The 24549-nt window shown below is 34.0% G+C and overlaps 1 protein-coding gene across 1 annotated transcript in view; it reads right to left on the bottom strand.

The window, feature by feature from the left end:
- KIF18A (kinesin family member 18A) overlaps window positions 1-24549 on the bottom strand; it is a 77081-nt gene that overhangs the window by 38043 nt on the left and 14489 nt on the right. Inside the window, exons 5-12 of the mRNA XM_029914894.1 lie at window positions 24009-24119; window positions 22351-22548; window positions 19840-20016; window positions 19033-19107; window positions 18709-18821; window positions 13421-13583; window positions 8201-8365; window positions 3757-3878 (exon numbers count right to left, since the gene is read on the bottom strand). Coding sequence (XP_029770754.1) covers window positions 3757-3878; window positions 8201-8365; window positions 13421-13583; window positions 18709-18821; window positions 19033-19107; window positions 19840-20016; window positions 22351-22548; window positions 24009-24119 — 1124 coding nt within the window. The remainder of the gene's footprint in view (window positions 1-3756; window positions 3879-8200; window positions 8366-13420; window positions 13584-18708; window positions 18822-19032; window positions 19108-19839; window positions 20017-22350; window positions 22549-24008; window positions 24120-24549) is intronic.

The raw sequence follows: 24549 nt of genomic DNA, 5'->3' as shown, positions 1-24549 counted from the left end.
AACATATACCACTTTTTCTTTAACCTTTCATCCACTGATAGACACTTAGGTTGTTTCCATATCTTGGTTATTATACAGAATGCTGTAATGAACATGGGGGTGCACATCTTTCTGTGTTAGTGTTTCATTTTCTTTGCATAAATACCCAGAACTGGAATTGGTTGGTCACACGGTAGTTCTATTTTTATTTTTCCTTTTTAAAGAGAGACACAGAGAGAGGAGACAGCGTCTGAGCATAAGCGGGATGGTGCAGAGGGCGAGAGACTCTTAAGCAGACTTCATGTCCACGGGGCTCAATCTTATAACTGTGAGATCATGACCTAAGCCAAAATTCAAGAGTTGGACTTTTAACTGACTGAGCATTACAAGTGCCCAGTAGTTCTATTTTTAACTTTTTAAAGAAGCTCCATACTGTTTTCCATTGTGGCTACAACAATTTACATTCTCAGCAATAGTGCACAAGGGTTCCCTATTCTCCAAATACTTGGAAACACTTGTATTTCTTGTCTTTTTGATAAGAGCCATTCTGATAGGTATGAGGTGATATCTCATTATGGTTTTGATTTGCATTATCCTGATTGGTGATACTGAGCACTTTTTTATATATGTCTTCTTCAGAAAAATGTCTATTTAGAACTTCTGCCCATTTTAAAATCAGCTCATCTCTTTTTCTCACTGAAATGTTTGAGTTCTACATGTATTTTGGACACTGACCCCTTATCAGATATATGATTTGTAAATATTTTCTCATTTGGAAGGTTGCCTTTTCACTTTGTTGTTGTTGGTTTCCAATGGTATGTAGAAGCTTTAAAGTCTGATGTAATTTCACTTATTTTTGCTTTTGTTTCTTCTGCTTTTGGTGTCAAATCTAAAATATCGTCTTACTACAGCTTACTACCTATGTTTTCTTCCAGTAGTTTTATGGTTTCAGGTCTTATGTTCAAGTCTTTACGCCATTTTGAGTTCATTTTTATGTATGATGTAAGATAGCAGTCCTGTTTCGTTATTTTGCATACTGTTGTCCAATTTTCCTAGCATCATATAATAAAGAGATTGTCTTTGCCCCATTGTATATTCTTGGCTCCTCTGTCATAAATTAATTAACTCTATACCTGTGGGTTTATTTCTGGGCTCTCTACTCTGTTCTATTAATCTACATTTTTTCATTAAATATAGTTTTTTTTTTAATTTAAATTCTAGTTAGTCAACATACATTGTACTATGTACTTGTTTTTAAGCCAATACCATACTGCTTTGATTGCTATAGCTTTGTAATATAGTTTGACGAAAATAAATCAGACAGGAAATATGATACTTTGTTCTTCTTTCTTGAGATTGCTTTGGCTCTTTGGTATCTTCTGTAATACTATACAAATTTTAGAATTTATTCTATTTCTGTGAAAAATGCCATCAGAATTTTGATAGAGATTATATTCAATCCATAGATTGCTTTGGATGGTACGGACATTTGAACAACACTAATTCGTCCAATCCATGAGCACAGAGTATCTTTACATTTATTTGTGTCTTCTTCAGTTTATTTCATCAGTGTCTTACAGTTTTCAGTGTACAGGTCTTTTACCTCCTTGGTTAAATTTATTCCTAGGTACTGTATTCTTTTTGATGCAATTGTCAATGAGATTGCTTCCTCAATTTTTTTTTGATAATTTGTTATTAGCATATAGAAATGCAACAGATTTCTGTATATTGGTTTTGTATCATGCAACTTTACTAAATTCATTTATTAGTTCTTGTAGTTTTTGATGGTGTTTACAGTGTTTTCTATATATAGTGTCATGTCATCTGCAAATAGTGACAATTTTAATTCTTGCTTTCCAATCTGGATGCCTTTTCTTTCTTTTTCATGTCTAATTGCTCTGGCAAGGGCTTTTTTTGTTTTGTTTTTTAGATTCTACATGGAATCTATAATAATGTATATAAATAATAATAATCCATGTTTTAAGTTTTTGATGCCACATTTTACATCTTTTCATCTTATATATCCATTATTACAGTTGGATTTATTTTTACTACTTTTTCTTTTAACTCTTAACAGCTTTACAAGTAATAATTCACTACCTTTACTACATATTTCCTTTTACTGTGAGATTTACACCATCATATGTTTTATTACTAATCAGCATTCTTTCTTTTCAGCTTAAATAAGTCTCTTTAGTGTTTTTCATAAGGCCAGTTTCATGTTAATGGATGGGATCCATTAGCTCTTGCTTCTCTGGAAAATTCTTTATCTTTTCTCTTTAATTCTGAATGTAATTTTGTTGGTGGGTAGGGTTTTCTTGGTTGGACCTTTTTCTATTTCAGCACTTTGAATATATATTAAATCAGGTTTTTGCCTCCACTATACAAGGTCAGACTAAGACAGTTCACCTCCTTATTTTTTTGATGTCTTTAATCCTTTCAAAATCTTTTAAGAAAAGTATTATAATCTATTAGAACATCTCAGAAAACAAAGGCTTAGTGAGGTTAAATAATTTATGCAATTTGCTGCTAATATAAAATAGAAATCAAGACTAACTCATCATACTCATTCTATGATGCTGTGTTCTCTCTGCTTGTAATGTGTTGGCTCACCAATTTGCTAAATTGCAGAGTTAGTCAGAATCTTTTTGCCCATTTTGAAGCAAAAATTTACCTTAAATGTATTAATCTGTCAGATATAATAAATACAGTATGGGTAAAATAAATTAATGGGTTTCGTTGACACTTTAACTTTTGCAGGTGGTTTGACTGCTAGTAAAAGGATATTCATTGTCTGCTCTAAGTAGAGATATAGAAAGTATGGGGACATTAGGTTGAACTTCTATCCACAGAAGAATATCTCCCTAAAATTTTTCCTTTCCTTCTTTGTAAAATAACTATCCTAATGAGTTCCCTTACATGAGAAGTATGGAAAATTAATTATTAGTTATTTGAGAATACTAGAATTGAAGAATTTTAAACTAGTGGGAAACAAATAAATACATTTCTTTTCTACAAGCATAAAAGTGACACCTAAAGAGGTGACTAACATACAAAGTAACAAAAATAAAGACATACTTTTAAATATTATGTTTCAAAAGATGTTACTACTGAGCTAGTACAGCATGAAAGGTCTACTACAGCATCACATAAAAATTGGGACAACTGATGCTAAAAGATACACATTTTTAGTAATTTCATTTTAATGACAAAAAATTCATTCTGGAATTATGAATACTTAAAAACTGCATCCTTAAAAACTTATTTGGCATAAATAGTGATTGCTTTTTAAAAAATTGTTTTAACGTTTTTATTTTTGAGAGAGAGACAAAGAAAGCACAAAGAGGGGAGGGTCAGGGAGGGAGGATGACAGAATTTTTTGAAGCAAGCTCCAGGCTCTGAGTCATCAGCACATAGCTTGATATGGGGCTCAAACCCATGAACCATGAGATCATGACCTGATCTGAAGTCGGATGCTCAACCGACTGAGCCACTCAGATCCTGCCCAATAGTAATTGCTTCTAATAATTAAGTTTTATAGAAAAATGCTTTCAAAACTTTATTATAAAGCACTAAAAATATTAGTTGGAGAAAAGCTACCAATTTTATACTTTCCCTATGTTTTCTAACTCTGCATACTTTCTGATGCTGGCAGACACTAAAAAATAATGTATCCTATATCAAAAAATCCTCAATTTTCTGGAAAACAACTTCGGTTTCAGGTTCCTTAGGTCCACAGGGTTAAAATTTGTAGAACAGGTAAATCCATGCACTTACGCCTCAGTCTGTCGGTGTTGCTGTTCTTGAAGACAAGCTAGATCCAGCATATGTTTAATTTGTGCTTTCAAATCTTTGTTCTGGAGGTGCAAATGGTGACAATGAAGATCTTTACTGAGTTCCTGGGGAAAACAGTGCAAGCTATACTTCAGATTCTTTTAAGAATGTTAAAATTAAAGAAATTTTAATAAAACTTATTTTATATTGGTGTCAGTAATTTTAATTTTTCATATATAAAATGATAATGTTAGAAACAGTTTGAAAAATAAACAGCTTAGTATAGGAGGTCTATAATTATAACAAGTAAGGTAGGTTTCAAGTTTCTCAGAAACTAAACGTTTGGAACTCAGAACAAATTTTATTCTGATGGCAGTGTCTTGGTCTATCGAATTTATTGATAATGCTGTGAAAATGCATGAATAGGACCAGTTTTTGCTTACATGTCACTTCTTCAGGGAGGCTTCCCTGAGCATTATATTTAAAGATGGACACTCTCTACCCCAAATAGTCTCTGCCAGAGCACTGATCAGTAATTATTTATCTGTTTGTTTATAGTTTCACTGTCTATACTAGAATGTAAGGTTCAGAATCAGGACAGGGGTGTGTCAAACAATTTCAGTGTTATAGCCCCAGTGTCCAGTGTCTGGCACTGAATGTAATAAAAATTTCTTGCCTTCATTCACTCAATTTGGTATAAGCTTCACCCTAGAGCAAAAGTATGAAAATCTTTGTAGCTGCCCATTTCCCTAAACTGCATGTGCTTAGGTACGAGTGTTCTCTAATCTATCACCTAAAATCACTCATCTTACCTTAAGCCTATTAAACCTTCAGCAGAAAAATGTCAGCCAAGTGGTCACACTAAACAGTGAATGGCAATAGTCCAATACCATTCTCAGAGTCCTTAACTGGGAAAATTTTACTCAATATGATGAAAGGAAATGATCTTTTGGACATATGAGGAGCTGAGACAACAACCTAATAAGGAGGGAAGGGATGCTTGGAAACTTCCTCCTAGAGACAATTCCCATAATCCATTTTAGCTTTTCAATACTCCTTCCCAACCTGCATTTAACCAGATTATCTAAAAGCTTACAACTGTTTTTTCATTTTCTTTTTTTCAATACTTCACATGCCAGTGGTAGGCATTATGACTGGAAATATCATTCAATGTATCTGAGACAGTAAACTCGGGGATTGTTCCTTTATGTGATTCATATTTCAAGAAATTAAGCATGCATTTTAGAGAAAACCCTCTTTTGAGAACCAGGATGATATGGTTAGTGCAGTGGCCTGTAAGTCAAATTGTCTTAGAGATGGTTTCAGCCAGGGCAAAAATGCTACCGTAAGCCAAAAATATAGTGTTTATGAAGATCAATTTACTTGACTAAAATTTAAGAGCTTGACTAGATGATCTCCATAGTCTTTTCCAGTTAGAAAATTCGATGATCCTAATGGTATGAACATATTTGTCAAATATCCCATCTTTTCTCTTAAAAACAAAACAAAGCCTTCTTTAAATATTTCCTCTGATAATTTTATTCTCTTGTCTTCTTGAATTATTTATCTTTGAAAAAGACAAGCCTTGACTGCATAATTATATTAGTCAACAATGGGCCTTGGCTAGCTTATGATCTTCGGAAAGCCAGGTTTACAATTTGGGTCTTTTCTCAAAATTAGCCATTTTAAAATAAGGCATAAATAAATAAATGCAAAAACTTTAATTCTAACCTAAATAGCTGTCATTTTGACAATGATCATTTTGAAAACAAGACCATGTTAAATACACATGGTCTCTAACAAATAAGTAAAACTTAGAAATAAGTGAACCAAAACCAAAACGACTATAAACATTCAACACCTGCTCCCTTCCAAGAGAAGAGGCTCTTGTGCTGTGAATGAGAAACACTTAATGTGCCCAGGACTCCCAGCTGTTTTCTCAGAAAACCTGTCGCTCAGCACATGGCGTGGGCGCTCTGGTAGGTGCTCTGATGGAGGCTGCTGCATTCTGTGATGAGGCTTTACAGCTTTAGATGCCTCAGACCTACACAGAATTTCAGAAGTTACCTTTCCTAAACCTAAATAATCTCGAGTACAGTTTATTGACTAATCACTGTCTTTTTTGCTTACTCCTCTTACGTTATGTAAATATGTCTATTCTGCCATCTTAATATGAAAACAGCATTAAAAAAGTGTTCCTTAGTTTGCTTCTAGAGTAGACATTCTTAATGTTGTATAAATGGAAAAGTGAGTTTTAAAAAAGTGAAATTATATGAATGTGATCTCCTTAATCTCTGGGAGAAGATCTGCATAGCTTTTTGATCATATCTGGAGGAAGAATAGAAAATGTAATTTGGTTTTTTTTTTTTTTTGATACAGAGAGAGACAGAGCATGAGAGGGGGAGGGGCAGAGAGAGAAGGAGACACAGAACCGGAAGCAGGCTCCAGGCTCTGAGCTAGCTGTTAGCACAGAGCCTGACACAGGGCTCGAACCCACGAACGTGAGATCTGACCTGAGCCGAAGCTGGAGGCTTAACCGACTGAGCCACCCAGGAGCCCCTAGAAAATGTAATTTGTAATGCAGCTAATACTACTGACATCTATGTCACAGATGCTAAGAATACTATTACTATTATTTGTCGACTATCTACTATGTGTTATGTGGTGCTAGGCTTTTGCATATGCCGTTGCACATAGCATTTCATTTAAACAACTTGCCCCAAATCACGCAATTAGTGTTAGCAGGGGTATTCAACACAACTCTGAAGTCTGCCCTTTCCCCAATATTTACATTCTCTCTCTGTAGGGGTATTCTAAAGTGCTTTATCAATTAAATTATATTATAAAATATTATTAAATTATGCTTTGTATTACACTTAATACCTAATCTACTGAACTAATCGATGGGCATGTTTTCAGTAAGATACTTTGAAGACTTCTAGAAAAACTGGAGTGTAGATTAAGTTGTTGGCTGACCCTCCACAGACCTCCACACTAAAGAATTACTGAATCTCTATTTGTCTTTGGTTTTCTTTTAGGAAACAGGGTACTGCTGCTTGTTGCTCATTGCTCCTTTCACTACCTTGGCTGTCATCACTGACTGCTTCTGCTGGTCTTCTCCCTCTCTAGTCTGAGCTGTAATGCTAAATGGACAGCCATTGATAGCTATTGCTAGCCAACCAGAAAATTCATGTCCCTAATCATGATGCACTGGGTGATATCTTTTCAACCAAAATAAAAAACTGTTATCTTTGAATATTAACCACTACAACTTGCTTTCATTTGTTACTGAATATACTAACCTTTATTTTACCTGTATTGATAATTAGTCTAGCTTTTTTTTTTTTTTAGAAATTTGAAAGTTCCAGGACTAGATACCAATTAGCTAATACATAGTAGTGAACTTCAGAAAAGCACCACCAAAGTAAAGACTTTAGATACTCCTCCTTAAAAAAGAAAAAGAAAAAGAAAAAAAGAACAAAAGTGTAAAGAAGTTTTTTTTTAAAGGAGTAGGTACTTGGATCAAAATTAATTACTTTGTAGTAGGTGTCTACTTGTTGCTTATTACATATTCATTTTCCTCTTCTTTCTTATTAAGAAAACTCAATTTTGTTCCGGGTGATAGCGTGTCCAGCAAGAACAGGCACCTTTGCGTGCTCCTTTCTATCTAGGGCAGCCCCATGACAACTCTAGCCAATATTCTGTTAGGGGTTTCTGGAGAAGCTTTTACTCTCCCCTGTTTCTGGCCCAAGTGTGAACTTGAGACTAAAGATGGAATAATGACATGGCAACTATAAAATCAAAAGTAGAATGATGACATTTTGGAGGTGCTATATTGGGAATAAATTGCATATTCCCAAGACTTATTGTAAAGGGAACAAAATACAGCCCTAACTGGTAAAGGCAGTAAAGTCAGATTTCTGTAATGGTATGGATGAACACAATTCCCTTCTGATTCAGCCAATAATCATTATCCATCACCACTTTTGACAATCCTTTGTCCTTCTAGGTGAGATATCTTCACTTTAATACTCACACCTAAAGATTTAAAATCAGCTTTCATTAGCCATAATACAAGGGGGTGACTACATTTAAAACTATTTTTCCACAAAACATTAAGTATTAAAACAAATTACCCATATGATGAATCTTCAAGTAGTTTGATTACTTCATTCTAACTCAAAGAGCTACTTAAAAGGAAGCAAATCGCTAAAGGATAACTTTACTTAAAAGTAACTTTACTCTTCTGAAATTACAGAAAAGGCAAGTTTAATGGGTAATTAGCAAGGCAGAAGGTGTATTCAATTATAAATGGTAATAAGAGTTAAATTTCAGAGAGATGGAACAATGGTTGTCTTATGAAAGTTATTTACTCAATGACAGAGATAATGGGTTTAAAGAGCTCACTTCTTACAAAATGAGTCTGAACATATAAATACATCTGTACCTTTGGAATATGGCCATTTTGACCTAAGAGTTCCATTTCGGATTTCACACGATGGAGCCAATTAGTGTTCTCATCAAACTGCTTCAATTCCTCTTCCCTTTTCTTCTCCAGGTAGCATCGACGAGTTTTCAACATTGCAAGTCTATGATCTCGTCTGCAAGTGGCCTGAAAAATAATGTATGTAATATAGCTTAATTTTTATGATATTTGATGTATGTGATATTAGCAAAGTAGTAAACTTTCTTATAAGTGTGTCACCATAATCTATTAAGTTAGGCCACACTTTCATACTTAAAGCTATTTCCCCTTTGAAATCTCCACAATACTACTGCTTGCAGGAAAACAGGAAATTGAGTTGTGAGTCATTTTTATAAAATTACATGTTGAGAGTTTATGGCTTTAAGAATTACACTGACCAAATTGAAGACTATAACTTTTTTTGTGTGTGTGCTAAAATACATTCCTTTAAACGTTGCATTTGAAAAGTTCATCCAAGGTCTGATAATTCCCATGATTTCACTCAAAATCAAAGCAGATGCAAGTCCCATGCTTGCCTTTCCTCCAACCTGAAAGATGTGAAGAAATAATTCTGCAGTGATTTTGCCTACAATGCTTTTAGATAAGCTGGTGCAAGTAAGACAAAATAGAGCTGATATCAGAGTGCTTACCTGACGATTGGCTCAGGACCCATAACGGATATTCTGAACAGTTTTGGTATTTTATGTAGGCACAAATCTGGTCTTTTGGTTTCTTACACCAAGGGTCTTGCACACTATCATGGGAAGTAGAATAGCTTGACCTCTCTGGGCTATTTGCAAACAGTGAACTCAAAAATCATCAGATATGATGGCGGGACCTCAGGCAATAGATCCCCATAGATTACAGAATAAGCACCAGTAGCTGGTTTCGGGAATAGGGAATTATATGAAAGAGAAAAAAAAAAAGCACAGACTACATCTGAACTTGGTCAAAGATCTTACTCTCTTTAAAAGCTAAGTTCTTCTTGCTTGCTATCTTTCATAAAAGTTGTAATGAGATTTTGGGGAAAAGCCAGGCATTAAAGAAATTTGCAAAAATGTGAAACAATGTCACTCTTGTCACTACTTCCTTTTGTTTGTTTTAGAAAACGTCATTCAGTATTTTTCATTAAAGCGTTACCTATGTTATCATGCAGGTATGACAACTTAGGCAAGTTATCTCAGTGGGTCTTTAGTCACCTCATCTGAAAATGAACATAAAAGTTTGTACCTGCCTGGAGGAAGGCAGTTATATTATCTTTACTTTGCTTTAACATTTATAAATGTTGTAGTAACTCTTAGAAACCAGGGCAGGAAATGCTCTGAGGCTCTCATGGCAGCCAATAATTTAATACCAAAAAGTTCCTAACCGAGAACCCCAAAAAGTATGTTTTTGAGTTAAACGTATCCTCTATTATAGTTCCCTATGGGGATATTTTCCATCAGGGTTCTCATATTGACCTACTGTTCTGAAATAAACAGTAAATAAGTATCTGAGAAAAAATTCTAAAATATGCATGTTAAATCCTGACATTAAAGTAAATGCTTTCCATTAATGCTTCAAAAGAACTTTATATATTTTATTAACAAAATTTCCAGAATACAAAACTCAAACTTCTTGAGTGACAACAAATATATCATTTTAAAATTTAGGTGTTACTACTGCTTTGTGCAAAAGGACTGCTAACATGGTAAATAAACTCTGTATTTTGCTAAAAATAATTTGCAGATTATCTTTATATGGTCATAAAGTTACCTAAGAGCTTCACTTTAATTCTAATCTCAGAGTCTATACTCTGGAACCATTTATGCCTGAATCAATGTTATGAGATTCCTTTAGCACTTCTGATAATAAACCTTTTTGGAGAGGGTCCAACACAGATATAAAATTCCTTGCCTTAGCAAGCAGTTTAGTGAAACTATAGTTTTACACACTTTAGTGTGTAAAAAAAACAAACCCAAAACACCTCAATCTCTGTAGATGTCTTCCTAGGTTTTTCAATAATTTAAGCAAACCGACATATTTAAGAAGTTTTTACCTCCACTGCTTACCAAGTCTCATATCAAGAGCTATAAGAACTGAAACCTGTAGGTTGAAATGACCAAAAGTAAGAAATCATAAAAGGTAAGTGGGTTGAAAAAAGGCTATTAAGCAGAAGAATACAGATGAAAACAGAAAAAATATTTTAAAATACCCAGCCAAACCCATTCTCCTATTCTGTTTTAATAAGTATCCACATTTTTTGGTATGTCAATCATATCTTAATGAAGTGATTTTTTAAAAAGACATTTTCAATAAGATACAGGATAATAAATGCAGACTCATAAGTAAATTACTAATTTTGATAGTGTAACATCTACTGATAAACTGGCATCAATGATATACTAATGAATACTTTATGATTAATTTCTCAGCATATCACAGTTTGTAATTTCACAGGCTGAAAGGAACTGAAATGCTAGTTTTTTTAAAGAACTATTTAAAATTTAATGGCTTTCAACATTAAAAAATGTAAAATTTTTATATAGAATTGATACTTCTGAGAAGGCTGGATAGGAGAAACATGTTTGGGTAATGGTTTAAGAAGACTGGAGTTATTTATAAGAGACAGGACAGCTTTGGGGCACCTCGGTGGCTCAGTCGGCTGGGTGTCTGACTTCAGCTCAGTTCATGATCTCATGGTTTGGTTTGTGAGTTCAAGCCCTGTGTTGGGCTCTGTGCTGACAGCTCAGAACCTGGAGCCTGCTAGGGATCCTGTGTCTCCCTCTCTCTCTACCCCTCCCCTGCTCATGCTCTGTCATTCTTTGTCTCTCAAAAATAAACAAACATTAAAAATAAAAAAAATTTTTTAAAAAAGGGACAGCTTAAAAAAATCCTTTTTAATGTTTATTTATGTTTGAAAGAGAGAGAGAGAGAGAGAGAGAGACAAAGCACAAGCAGGGCAGGGGCAGAGAGAGGAGACACAGAATCTGAAGCAGGCTCCAGGCTCTGAGCTGTCAGTACAGAGCTTGATGTGGGGCTTGAACCAATGAACCACGAGATTGTGATCTGACCTCAAGTCCGACCCTTAACTGACTCAGCCATCCAGGTGCACTTAAAAGAGACAGCTTTTGAATAAGTAATTTGCAAATGCATCTCATGTATTACCTATGTAACTAATTTCATAAAAATAAATAAAAATAAAATTAAGCTTTTCATCAGTGAATACCAAAACTGGGGGGAATAATTATCAAAATGTTTATTTTTCTGCTTTTTGGTGATCTGAGGTGGCATATGCCTAGGAATACATTATTTTTTATTCTGTTTAGAACTCATGCTTCTTGAACTTACAGCTTACTGACATCTTATTAGTCCTAGAAAATTTAAAGCCTGAAACTATATATTATCCTTTCCCTTTTGCACTAATATACCTCCTTCAGAACAACTATTAGAAGAATGCATGACTTTTCAGACTGTCGTTCATGCAACATCTTATTTACATTTGCTATTTTTCTCCTCTATTTGATGTGGTTTCCTCAGATCTTCCAGTTCCCTAATTCTCTCTTTGGCTGTCTCTAACATGCATAAAAGGACAGAGAAAAGAAGTTCTGGAATCAACTTGCTTGAGTTCAGGTCATATAGGTCTGATACCAATGAGCTGTGTGACCCTGAACAAAATGACTTCTCTGTGGTCGGTTTCCTCATTTTAATTATGAGCATAATAACATATCTCATAGGGTTTTCTGAGAATTGAATTAATGCATAGAGTATTTAAAGTACTATCGAGTATTGTGTCTATAAAGTGAACTTTTAAATTTCAGTGAATAAGTCTTTAATTTCTGGACGTTTCATTTTTTTTCTTTTTGCATATGCATGTTCCTTTGACCTTTAATTCCTTTATCATTAATTCCTTCTTTGATGAGTTTAGTCATTTTTATAGATAAAACAATTTTTTTTAATGTTTATTTAGTTTTGAGAGAGAATGAGAGACAGAGCATGAATGGGGTAAGGACAGACAGAGGGAGACAGAATCCAAAGCAGGCTCCAGGCTCTGAGCTGCCAGCACAGGGCATGATGTGGGCCTCGAACCCACAAACCATGAGATCATGACTTGAGCCAAAATCTGACACTTAACTGACTAAGCCACCTGGACACTCCAGTCATTTTTATAGTTTTTAAATCAGATTGCTCTAGTGAATTTTTGAGAATTCTGTCATTATTTGCTAAGTCTGCCAACTTGTTTATGGTGCACTGTTTTACCATGTGTTTTGTAATTTGGACAGTGAGTTCTCATTAGTGATTTGAGGTGAGGGTCTGTTTCACTAGGCTAATTCTGTATTGCTTCTGCATAGTTCCCCGTAGATTATTGCTGCTCTGATACCATTTTCTATGTTGGTTTCTCATTTTAAGGCTAAATAATTTTTATTTTAGTTTATTTTATGAAATAAAACACATGGATTATAAAAATTCAAACCTCAAATCTTTGGAAAAGTATAGTCATAATGACACTTTTTAAGTGAGACTTTTTCTTACCCCAGGCGTGGTTCTTTGTCTTGCTGATTAGGAAGGTGTTTCTTCAAGATGCACCACCAATATGAAGCGTGAAGGGTTCTGAGGGTGAAGGCTTTACATGGGGTCTGCCATTTCTAACTCCCTGCCTCCCTTGGGTCCCTTATCTAAGTAGCAGTGTTCATCCAAGCTAGGGCATCGGCAGTGGTCTATGTATGTGGAGAGGGTAGGGCAGTGTACGAGTGCATGAAACAATAAAACCAAGTAAAAAATGGTCTGCCTTTTCAAGTACCATGCAACGGAAATTCTAACAACGTTAGTGACCAAATATTCTTTCCTGGAAAAAAAGATCTGCGATTGGTTTAAGCTATAAGTGACCGCCTGCATCTGGGACATGCTACTCCTGCTGCTCACCCTTGCTACCCAACACTTCCTGAGCGTGCTCACTTTATGTTAGGCACTCCAACAATCCGCACAGGAGCCATCATTCCAACTGAGAGTTTGTTCTTTTGGTTTCCTTTTTCTGACACCCCGTAATTTAATTTTCTGTCTTGCACATTCAACTCTGCATTGGAAACAATCTTTGATACATTTCCCCTAGCATTTCCAGGTATTTGTAGTGAATGGGTGATTAAATAACATTACCTATCACATTTCTAGAATTAGAAGTTCTCATGTTTTTACAGTGCCTAAAATTTAATTATAAATAAATACCTTTTCGACTTTGTCTTCAGAACACATCATTTCGATTTGCTTATGGCACTGTTGTTGATAGAATGATTTAAGTTCATTTTCTTTTAGTAACATTTCCAACTTTAAATATTCTTGTCTGATTTCTTCTCGATTCTGGAACAAGCAGTTCAGAATTTCCTGAAATCTACCAAAAGTAAAACACATTATAGAATCTCACTAATTTTGTGATAGATGTTATAATGTTTACATAAAGAAATAAATGAACGAAAGAATCGTTTATCACTCTACTAAATGACAAACAGCAAATAGGTCAGAGTGACTGTTTCCTATTAAATTACAAAATGTTTGGAAAAGGATATTAACTTTATTTTTACTATATTCTTTCTCTTTCAAGGAAGATCATGCTATCAAAAGACGTAGGTATTATAAGGCCTCTATACATAAGCCATAGGTATATAAGTCATGTACTCTATTTTGTCTATGCAACCCAGTTACTTATTAGCAAAAATAAAATATTTTGTAGGAAAAGGATGATAGTTTGGACCTGTACTATCCCAATTAACAAGGCCCCAGAAGCAACACATTATTGTGTGTTGTTTTGATGTTGGCTCACTGCAAAGAAATAAGCAGTGGGTGGCCTGATCATATGGTGCCTCCATGGCCCCCTAGGGAAAGTGAGATAGCCAGTTTTTAGTTTCAGAATTTGTTACAGGGAAAACACACCATACGGTTAGGTACCCCCTACAGCCTGGCTAAGAGTCAGCTGACACTGCCAGGACCCAAAACAACCAAGTTTGAAATGTGGCAAACCTAGAAAAGCCACTCCAGTGCCTTTCCTACAAAGGCAATGAAGTAATTTAGAGAGGATCAAAGTTGGGGAATTTGACTCACAGCACCTCCAAATACATAAAGACCTCAAGCTGAAAAGCTCCTATAAAAAGTCTAAAAGGAACCTGCAATTCTGCATCCTTCAGGGTCAAGCAGAACATTGGACACAGGAATAGTCTAGTTCTATAAAAACATATTTATGTTTTTAAATCACAAATCGGGTAGGTCTGAGGTACAGTAGCAGTATAAACAGTCACATACAGGCAAAACTCTCAAAGAAAAATTAACTGTGAAAACTTTAAAATAAAACTGTAACAAAGTATATGCATTTAAAAATAAAGTTCCTAGGCTAGAATTTTAGATATATTTGTGAGGATCTGTGGTAAAAACATAGTCAATTTACGTCAGTAGTTCTTAATGAAACTCTATTGGGAATGGCTATAAACCACAATACATCGACTTTACTGCAGTTTTGTCAAACTGATAAATATTTCATAGGAAGTATGTACGGACATTGCAATTTCATTGTATTATATTACAACACGCTAATGCCAGTAAATGAATTGATAAGTTATCTTTAGGTTATCCTCAAAGATAATTTTTTAGTTTTTTAAAAATAACATTTTATCCAAGGACATTTAATCCAAGTTAAATATTGGCCAATTTTGTAATTTCGCAGTCCAGACTTATTTAAGTTGGTGGAGTCTACTAATTAGGATGGAAGAAAAGGAAATAGTATCAAAGGTTTCTAGACATCTCCTTTAAAAAAAAATTTGCCATTTTAAAACAGTAAGAGCCCTAAGAGTTGACTCCTATTTTCTAGACATTTAAAACATTCAAGTAACTAGTAACAAAAATCTTTGCCAATAATTTTAGGTGATATATGATGAATATTAAATTCTACACAATTTTTGTGATATACTCATAAGTGAAGTTTTATAATTACTCTGTATAAAGAACTGTACTTTCTTTTTATTTCTCCTCGAATATGATCTTTCAAAATAGGTTTGATAGACAGTAAATACTGTATATTCTTCCTTTTATCTCAGTCAACCACATAAAAATGTTAAGTTTATTTTAAAAAAGTCACTTTGAAATTCATGGTATTAAAAAAGTTCTATGAAACAGTATGATTGATATGATAGAAGTCATTTCATATACTTTTAGGAGACAGCTAATTTTGAGGGAAAATGATGAAGGCTATGGCGTATATAACCTATTAAAGCTTCCTGATAAGTACAAGTAAATTATTTAACATGTTGTACAAATTAAAACTCTAGTGGCTAAAATAAACAAATCAGGAGACTAAAGATGCTCGTGAGGATGCAGAGAAATGGGCACCCTCGTATACTGTTGATGGGAATGCAAACTGGTGCAGCTGCTCTGGAAAACAGTGTGGAGGTTCCTCAAAAAATTAAAAATAGAACTACCCAGAAGTAGCACTGCTAGGAATTTACCCAAGGGATACAGAAGTGCTGATGCATAGGGGCACATGTACCCCAATGTTCATAGCAGCACTATCAACAATAGCCAAATCACGGAAAGAGTCTAAATGTCCATCAACTGAAGAATGGATAAAGAAGATGTGGTCTATATATATATATATATAGAGAGAGAGAGAGAGAGAGAGACAGACAGACAGACACACACAATGGAATACTACTTGGCAATGAGAAAGAATGAAATCATGCCATTTGCAGCAACATGGATGGAACTGGAAGGTATTATGCAAAGTGAAATAAGTCAGTCAGAGGAAGACAGATACCATATGTTTTCACATGGGGACGGGGAGGGGAAAACAAAAGTTACAGAGAGGGAGGGAGGCAAACCATAAGAGACTCTCAAATAATAAACAAACTGAAGGTTGATGTGGGGTGGCGCGGAGGGGAAATTGGGTGAGGGGCATTGAGGAGAGCACTTGTTGGGATGAGCACTGGGTGTTGTATGGAAACCAATTTGACAATCAATTAAATTTAAAAAAATAAAAATAAAAAATAAAAAGTTAAAAAAACCCACCCCCCATGCCAAAACCTCTAAAAGCTTTTACTCTTGGTTAAATCAGGCTGAAATATGAAAAAATGCCCCCCTGAAATGCTTATTTCATAGTTCAGGCCCTCTCCCTCCTGAATCATCTTACCAGAAGGAAAGGTTCAAAAACTTAAAGCCATTAACTGCAGAAAAATCTACTAAGGTTTCAACTGATTAGTAGATCTAGTTAGTGTTAACAATTCAATACAAGCAAGGAGTCCAATTTTAAGCAGCTGGTGACTTCTTTAATTTTCTTTAAATTTATTTTTAAACTTGCACCAACAAAAGAATATCTGGTTGCATGTGGACCAATCCCACATTTGACTAACAAAATGAAATAATAACAACTAATACTATACCAGAGTTAAAAGTTTTTTTTTTTGATAAGAAACATTGCATAACAAGGAATCACTTCTACTTATTAAACATTTTTTTAAATGTTTATTTACTTTTGAGAGAGAGACACACAGAGTGTGAGTGGGAGAGGGTCAGAGAGAGAGGGAGACACAGAATATGAAGCGAGCTCCAGGCTCTGAGCTGTCAGCACAAAGCCTGACATGGGACTTGAACTCACGAATGGTGATATCAGACCTGAGCTGAAGTCAGACACTCAACTGACTGAGCCATCCAGGTGCCCCTACTTCACTTATTTTTTAAAAATCACTGTAAGATTGGTGAGATATAACAAAAAGCATCATAAATGCAACAATTTTTTCTTGACAATGGGTTGTTGGAGGGATTAAGAGAAAATAACTTAAATTTTTAGAACTTCTCCAGCATAAACATAGCTCTTGTATTCTAACAATATATAGGTCAACTTTATGCTATATGAAAAACTGATTGTCATTGGGAGAAACAGTTGTTTAATTACCTCTTATTATATATGTAAAACAGCATGGTATGGAAGAAAAAGATTAAGATTTAAAAGTTCTTGGCTTACCTTTGAAAAACCAATACCCCACTTCAAATTTCAAAAGATTTGTTCTAGTGATCAGAGTAAATTGATATGGGCCTATAACTCATCAAAAACTATAAAGCCATCTACAAAGCTAAATTACTATTGTTAGAAGTATTATTAGAATTATTAGCAATCTTAGCATCTGGTGTCAACTGAGTCAGAAAACATTTTTTTCAAATCAAGAATACTGTATGTAAACTTCAATATACAAATCCAATTTAAAAAACAGTGTTTGTTGTAGCTGAAACTAGGCTGAAAGTCACTGTTGACTAGTCTTCCAGATATATATATATCAAGATATCTTCTATAAACCCTAGAGTTCCAAAACAGTGTGCATAATCATTGGTTTAAGTTGTGTTTAGTTTCTCATACTAATGTAACAGAACACTGGCTCTGGAGGAACGTAAAGTAAGTTTAACTTCAGTCAACTTCAATCAAGACTGAACAGAGTCCTTTATTTTGGACCTCTTAGAGCCTTTAATAAGCTGATGTACACTGGAAATCACCTAGTATCCTCAAGTAAGGTGTTATTTCCAAATTTGTTTGATCCAGAAATTTCTTACTGCCGTCTTAGAACTACTCAAGATTCACAGCTTTTGAACTAGTATCCCATTGGGACAATTTGGAAAATTATCTTAACTGCTTAGTGGAGTAGTTGTGATATTGTATTATTAACACCTTTTTTTAAAAACAAAATTACCTGCTAGGACACTTAGTGAAGACCTATAAAAATTCTTGTTAATTTATATCATTGAGAGATGCCTCTTCAAATAATTAACCAAACTAAGTGAATTATTAGAGTTATACATAGACAAGAAAGGGTAGATAAGATTCACCTGAACTATACAAATAATATTATGCCAGATGAGACTGCCTGAATGTTTGTTACCCAAATTCCTATGTTGAAACCTAACACCCAAGGTGATGGTACTAGGAGATGGGGCCTTTGGGAGGTAATCAGAGGAGGGCAGAGACCCCCGTGTGTGGGATTAGCGCCCTTATAAGAGAGGCTGTGGAGAGATCTCCCTTCAGACTTCATGTGAGGATTCAAGGATTGAAATCTTCAGCTGGAAAGAATGCCCTCACCCAACTATGCTAGCCCCCCTAGTCTTGGGACTTCCATACTCCAGAACTGTGAGACATAATTTTTGTTTTTTTGTTTTGTTTATAAGATGCCAGTCTGTGGTATTTTGTTAGAGTAGTCTGGATGGAATAAGGCCCCTGAGAAGAGAAATATGAAAAGAACTAAAAACTAATTTCATAAGTGACATAACTTACTTTCTCCATCTTATACCTAAGTCCTGGTATAATCACAACTGTGTATAATCAAAACCAAAATTATCCGATCTCTAAAGTGTGTAAATAAACAGCAATCAGCGACTTCTTGAATTTAGTTGAGACTATATATAAAGGCATACTTATACAAAAAATAAAATATCTGACTAAATTTTAAAACCATAAAATCCTCAAAATGAAATCTTATTGTCATTTTTACCTTTCCATTTCTTTTTCCTGAGGGTTTGAAATCATTAACTTTGCTTTGTTATTTTCATCAGTAAAGGCTTTCTGTTCTTCATAGGCTTTTAGTTTTTCTTTTAACATTAAAATCTAGTAGGAAAAAAAACACTAGTTAAAACAAAAATTATTTGTCTCCATTATACATGGCCACAGAAAAATCTTAGCTGTGAAAAATAACTGAACATGCCAGATTTTCAACTATAATAGGAAAAAATGTCAAATTTTTAGGCAATTAAGTTTGCAGAATCCCATAAATGAAGAACTGAGGGAAAATAACATAAAATGTAAAGAGAAGACATACCTCTTCCTTCTGCTCATTACAGATCTTTACATACTGCGTTATATGGTTGTCAAGGTGAAGAACATTGCTTTTCAACTGTTAAAAGATAGAAATCATGATTGTATATAGAGAGATAATAACCACATAGCTATATAAATGAGAAAAATGCATTATATCCTCATTAATTCAGATCCATGAATTCAAAATTTTTGTCAATGACAGTCATGTGACAATCAAGAAACATACATCATGTTCGACTTAAATTTTTTTTAATTACCCCAAATTACTGGAAAGAATACTGACCTAATCAATCATATCATTAGAGCTATATTGGTTGCAACAATATCATGAATTATTTTAAAGGGGCTCTTTATTTTATAAACTGAGGCAGATATTTCTATTTTACAGATGAAGTGACCATGGCTTGGAGAGATTGCCTAACATGTCCAAGGTTTTCAGGAAGAAAGGTTTGGTGCAGAGCTATAGAAGATAGCATCATCCTTGGCTTGAACAAATGTATTAAAGACTTGGCCAATTACCCCAGGGTGCCATCAAAATATCACATGCCATGATGTGAGAAAGGTTAGGAAGAAAGGCCCTAAAGCATTCTAGCTTCCAAAAGACTAAATCATGGTATCTATTATATATGTAATCAAGATGCTTAATGGTTTGATTGTCCAAGTGAATGTTCAATTAGCCAAGACAACAAAGACATTTCTAACCGTTTGCTAATTCATTAGTAAAAATACAACTTTAGTATTTTTTTAGAGTTATAAAAATGGTATACATGCAATGCCCTTACAACAAAGGCAGAGTAAACACACTTACAGAAGATTTAATGTCCTTTGCACGATTAGCATACTTAAGAGTGTTATATGTGTCATCGTAAAACAGAGAGGAAGGACTAACAGCAGCTATCATTATAGTTTGACAGTTTCCTCCAAGAGAATCCTTTAACAAGCGGGTGAGCTTACTATTTCTGTAAGGAATATGCTGATTCTTTCTCTGAAAGAACAAAAAAAGAATTCTTATGTCATTTCCCACATTTAAATGCAAACCTGCTATCACTTCACTCTAAGAATTTAAGTACTGCCCAACTTTGCACAGACTTATGATATAATTTGTCATTGAAATGATGATAATGAATCTTATGGAACTGAGTAAATATATAAAACAAATATCCTACTTAAAGATTATATCCCCACCTAGATAAATATAAATGTTAGCTAGTAAAAAAAATCAATACTGGCTCATGAGTTGTGGTAAGTAAACCATGGAAATGTGAGATGTTAACTGGGAAGACTGAGTGTGCAGTATATTTAACAAAATTTTCCGTATTAATTTAGCAACTTTTCTCTATTATAAACAAAATGTCCATTAAAAAATCACCATCTTTAAAAAATAAATTAAAATGTAAAAGTAACAATATGCCCTCTACAAATTAACAGAGGAATAATAAGAATTTTGCATGGGCATAGAGCTATTTCTCTCACTAAATTAGTTAACATGGACGCAAAATAAATTAAAATGACAGTTTTGCAGAGACTTCATCTGAAAGGACAACACAGTTCTAAGAGAACTTAATATTTCTAGGTTTCCCTTTACTTAAAAGATACAGTTCTGATTTTAAAGTAAAAATCAAAATTCCCCCCAAAGCACAGCTTCTATATATAAACAACACATTACAATGTTTAGCTAAAAGCAACCTTATGCTATCTAGTGAGGATCTTTCATATTACACAAGAGACAAATGGAAGCTACACAAAAAGTGAGATGGCTTGCTTCTTTCAGGTCATGTGCCTGATGATTTGGAGCTAGAAATGGACCTGAGGTGCTCCAGCTCCCAGTAGTACTGAGCTTTCCACCATAGCAGTGTCTCCCAAACAGTGTGGTACATTGTTGGTGTTAACTTGAAATGATTTTACATGTTCAAGTCCATACATTAAACACGGGCTCATAAATGACTCAATAGGAGTCAATTATTAAAAAGTGAGCCAGTATGGAAAAAATGCTTTAAATGGCGTAAGTTTAGAAAAACCAGTCTTTTTATCATGCTGCTTACATGTTTGAGATTTTAACTTAAAATATAAAAGACATATTGCCTTTGTAATCTTTATGTGATTTCAGGAATCTTCCTTTTTAAAAAGACTTCCCAAATCATTTTAATTTTTATTAAATCAAAATACAACATTTTCCTAGCATTTATTTTGCTTTTTTTTATTAATTATGAACTGTATTTTCCTAAAAACAGTAATTTCCTAAATCTTGAACCTGGCTTGAACTTGAATTAATTAAAAGAAAAAAAGAAGTCATTTTTATCAATACAGAAGTTGTTAAATACACTGTATTCTACTAGTAAGCACTCTAGCATATAGTAGATGTAAAATATTTTTAAATGCCTCAAAGGCATCTAAAAGCATTACCTTATTAGGTGATTTGATTATACTTTATATCTTAATCCCTTCTTCTTAAGAAAAATTAAAACTCTAAAATTTAAACCAATCCTACAGTATATAAAATACAAACCAGAACAAAATAAATGTTTTCTTTTTTATTCATCCCAATTAAATTATCATGCTTGCTGTGTTGTCATCACTAAGTGGTCATTTTATCTTATTTATTTTTTTAAAGAGTTATTATTGAAGAGAGTGAAAGGGTGTATGAGCAGGGAAAAGGTGTAGAGGGAGAGAACACTAAGCAGGATCCATGCCATCAGTGCAGAGCCTGACACGGGGCTTGATCTCACAACTCATGAGATTATGACCTGAACCAAAATCAAGAATCAGAAACTCAACCAAATGAACCACTGAAGTGCACCAAAATGGTCATTTTAATAATCAGGTAGAAAATAAATGATGAGAAAATATGATAAAATATTGACTATCAATATGATAGTCAGTTGTTTTCTGAGGACCAGGGGGAGGGGAAGAGGGAAACAGAGTTGGGGAGAGAGAGGGATGTAAAACTTGAGAGACTACTGAATGCTGAAAATGAACTGAGGGTTGAAGGGAAAGGGGGAGGGGGGAAAAGAGGTGGTGGTGATGGAGGAGGGCACTTGTGGGGAAGAGCACTGGGTGTTGTATGGAAATCAATTTGATAAAAAAATATTAAAAAAAATAAAATAAAATAAGACTAGAAATTAAAACAAAACCAAACAAAACATAGCTTTATTTGATATACTAGGCTCTCTATGATCTTTGCTCTATATACAAATATTACTGATATACACTGGACCTTTGATTTATAATAGACCTTTAAAACAAAATTATTTTAAGTAGTATCTTTCTAGGAATTATACATATTTCAAAATATTTAAATATATAAACATACAGTACCTACCTTTGTATCTGCTAAGGCATTGATAACATTCCCAAGAGCTAAGAGTGATCGATTAATATTTGTGCCTTCTATAAATCGGGTCCCTTTAGCACTGGTAGTACTGGCTCGCTCAGACCCTGCCAAATCGATGAGTGACATCTTGGCAATTCGTACATTTTGACTGATACTTGCTGTTCTGTCTTGTTGTCGCAAATAAATCTTTTTGAAATTATAGGAGAACAAGAAAAATGAGGATAAGATTTAACAAAATTAAAAGAGAAACATGCACTTTATTTTTAAAAGAGCATGAAATCAAAATTATTTTCATTTCAAAAACATACTGAAGAAAGTATAATATTCTGACTGGCTGATAAGTAAGAATATCAGACTATGGAAGTTGAAAAAAAACCTCAAAAGTGAGATTTCCCATATGTGTGCCAGAGGGCAAATGACTCTCGGCATGACAGATGCTCAGAACTACCATTTGTGTTCTGGTAAGCCTTGAACCAGAACACAGAATTACCAGTGATGGTGGTAGGGTGTGCGTACTCTAGAAATAATATTCTTAACAGAAAACCAAAGATAGTGATCAGAATGCTTTGTCTTTGTCCAGGGACTGTCACTAAAGAAAAGGTGAATTTGAACGTTGGCCCAAATTGGAGAGGAAATGTATTCTAATTCCCAAAATTGTTGTATGTTGTTATAATTAAGAAAATATCCCATACTAAAAAAATAGTAAAATATACTTGCAACGTTTAGCTCATTAGAGTAAAGCATCATTTATTGAGCCATTTTAGGCTACTTTATGGTTTAACTGAAATCAGCTAAGTGGCAAACTTAAAAGAGATGGAGAAGATTAGCTATTATTCCATTATAAAACTCTGTTAATATTCTTATAAAGCAGGGTCTAAGACATTTTGGGGAAATTTCAGTGTCACAGATAAACATTTCTCTCAGGAGCACTGATAAATGAAGAGTTGGTGGAAAGAACAGAAAAGATTAATAAAATTTTATGAACTAGGGACTTTCTGAATGACTTGACTGCCTCAGATATGAATTCTTTCAACTATGTCAATTTCTTTTATAATATGGGCTCCAACAGCATAATCCAGAATGAAGCTATAAGATAATTTATATTTGAACAGGGCCACCAGAAGCTACAAAAAATAATAGCTACTAACCTATGCTTTAACTCTTTCTAGAATTGTATTCCTAAAAAGAACTGTCAATGCAACCAATGTCCTTAAGGAATGCAAATACTCAGAAGGTCCCTATGGTGAAATCTTTAAAAAGTTAATTGGTTCTGTAAATCTAGATGTATAAAGATGTATAAAGAGAAAGTTTGCTCTGAATATAAAGTTATCTTTAGAAAAGATTAAATATTTTCACTAACTTAAAAAAAGAGAAACAAAAAACTCACGGAAAAAACCCTCAAATAGTACTACCTTACTATCCTGTATCTTCATACATGTAAAACTTTATACTTCTGATTTTACATCATCTCAATTCTGAATATTCTTGATAAAAATCTTTTCAAAGCTGCAGAGTTAAGGAAATGCTGAGTAAGGAGTCTACAGATGAAGGGATTTTCTTTGTATACGTGAAAATTACCACATATGAATTTGGGGTTTGTTTATTTTAAATTCAATTTTAAGAGCAATAGTTTAATGGCCCATTACCTGGAAAACAGCATGAGAACGAGAAGATGTGGCATTCATATCAGTGGGATGCTGTGTCCTGTTTCTGTTTCCGTTATCCAACAACTGTAAAATTTCCTCTGAGGATTTGGGCTAGAGAAGTTTAAGTAAAAGAAAAATACACAAATTAGCTATCTATCTTTAAAATTTCTAATCAACTTTCAACAAGAAAAAGACTTATAAAGATAAAAGGTAAAAAATGCTTTCTATAAATTGAATCCCATTAAATATTCACTGTATAGTAATAAGTAATATGGGGGCTCGAGGTGCTGACACACCCCTCTCCTCCAGGGATTTGAAATCTATGTGTAACTTATGATTTCCTCAAAGTTTTACTAATAATGTACTGTTCAACTGAAGCCTTTCAGATAATAGGGGCAGGTGATTAATACATATTTTGCATGTTACATATATTATACACTGTATTCTTACCATAAATGAAAAAAGGAAATGTTATTAAGAGAATCTTAAGGAAGAGAAAATACATTTGCAGTACTGTACTGGATTTATAAGAAAAAATTCT

This window comes from Suricata suricatta, chromosome 11 (assembly GCF_006229205.1).
Source record: "Suricata suricatta isolate VVHF042 chromosome 11, meerkat_22Aug2017_6uvM2_HiC, whole genome shotgun sequence".
NCBI lineage: Eukaryota > Metazoa > Chordata > Mammalia > Carnivora > Herpestidae > Suricata > Suricata suricatta.
Note: the sequence above shows the minus strand (reverse complement) of the source record. Positions and strands in the feature narration are given on the sequence as shown.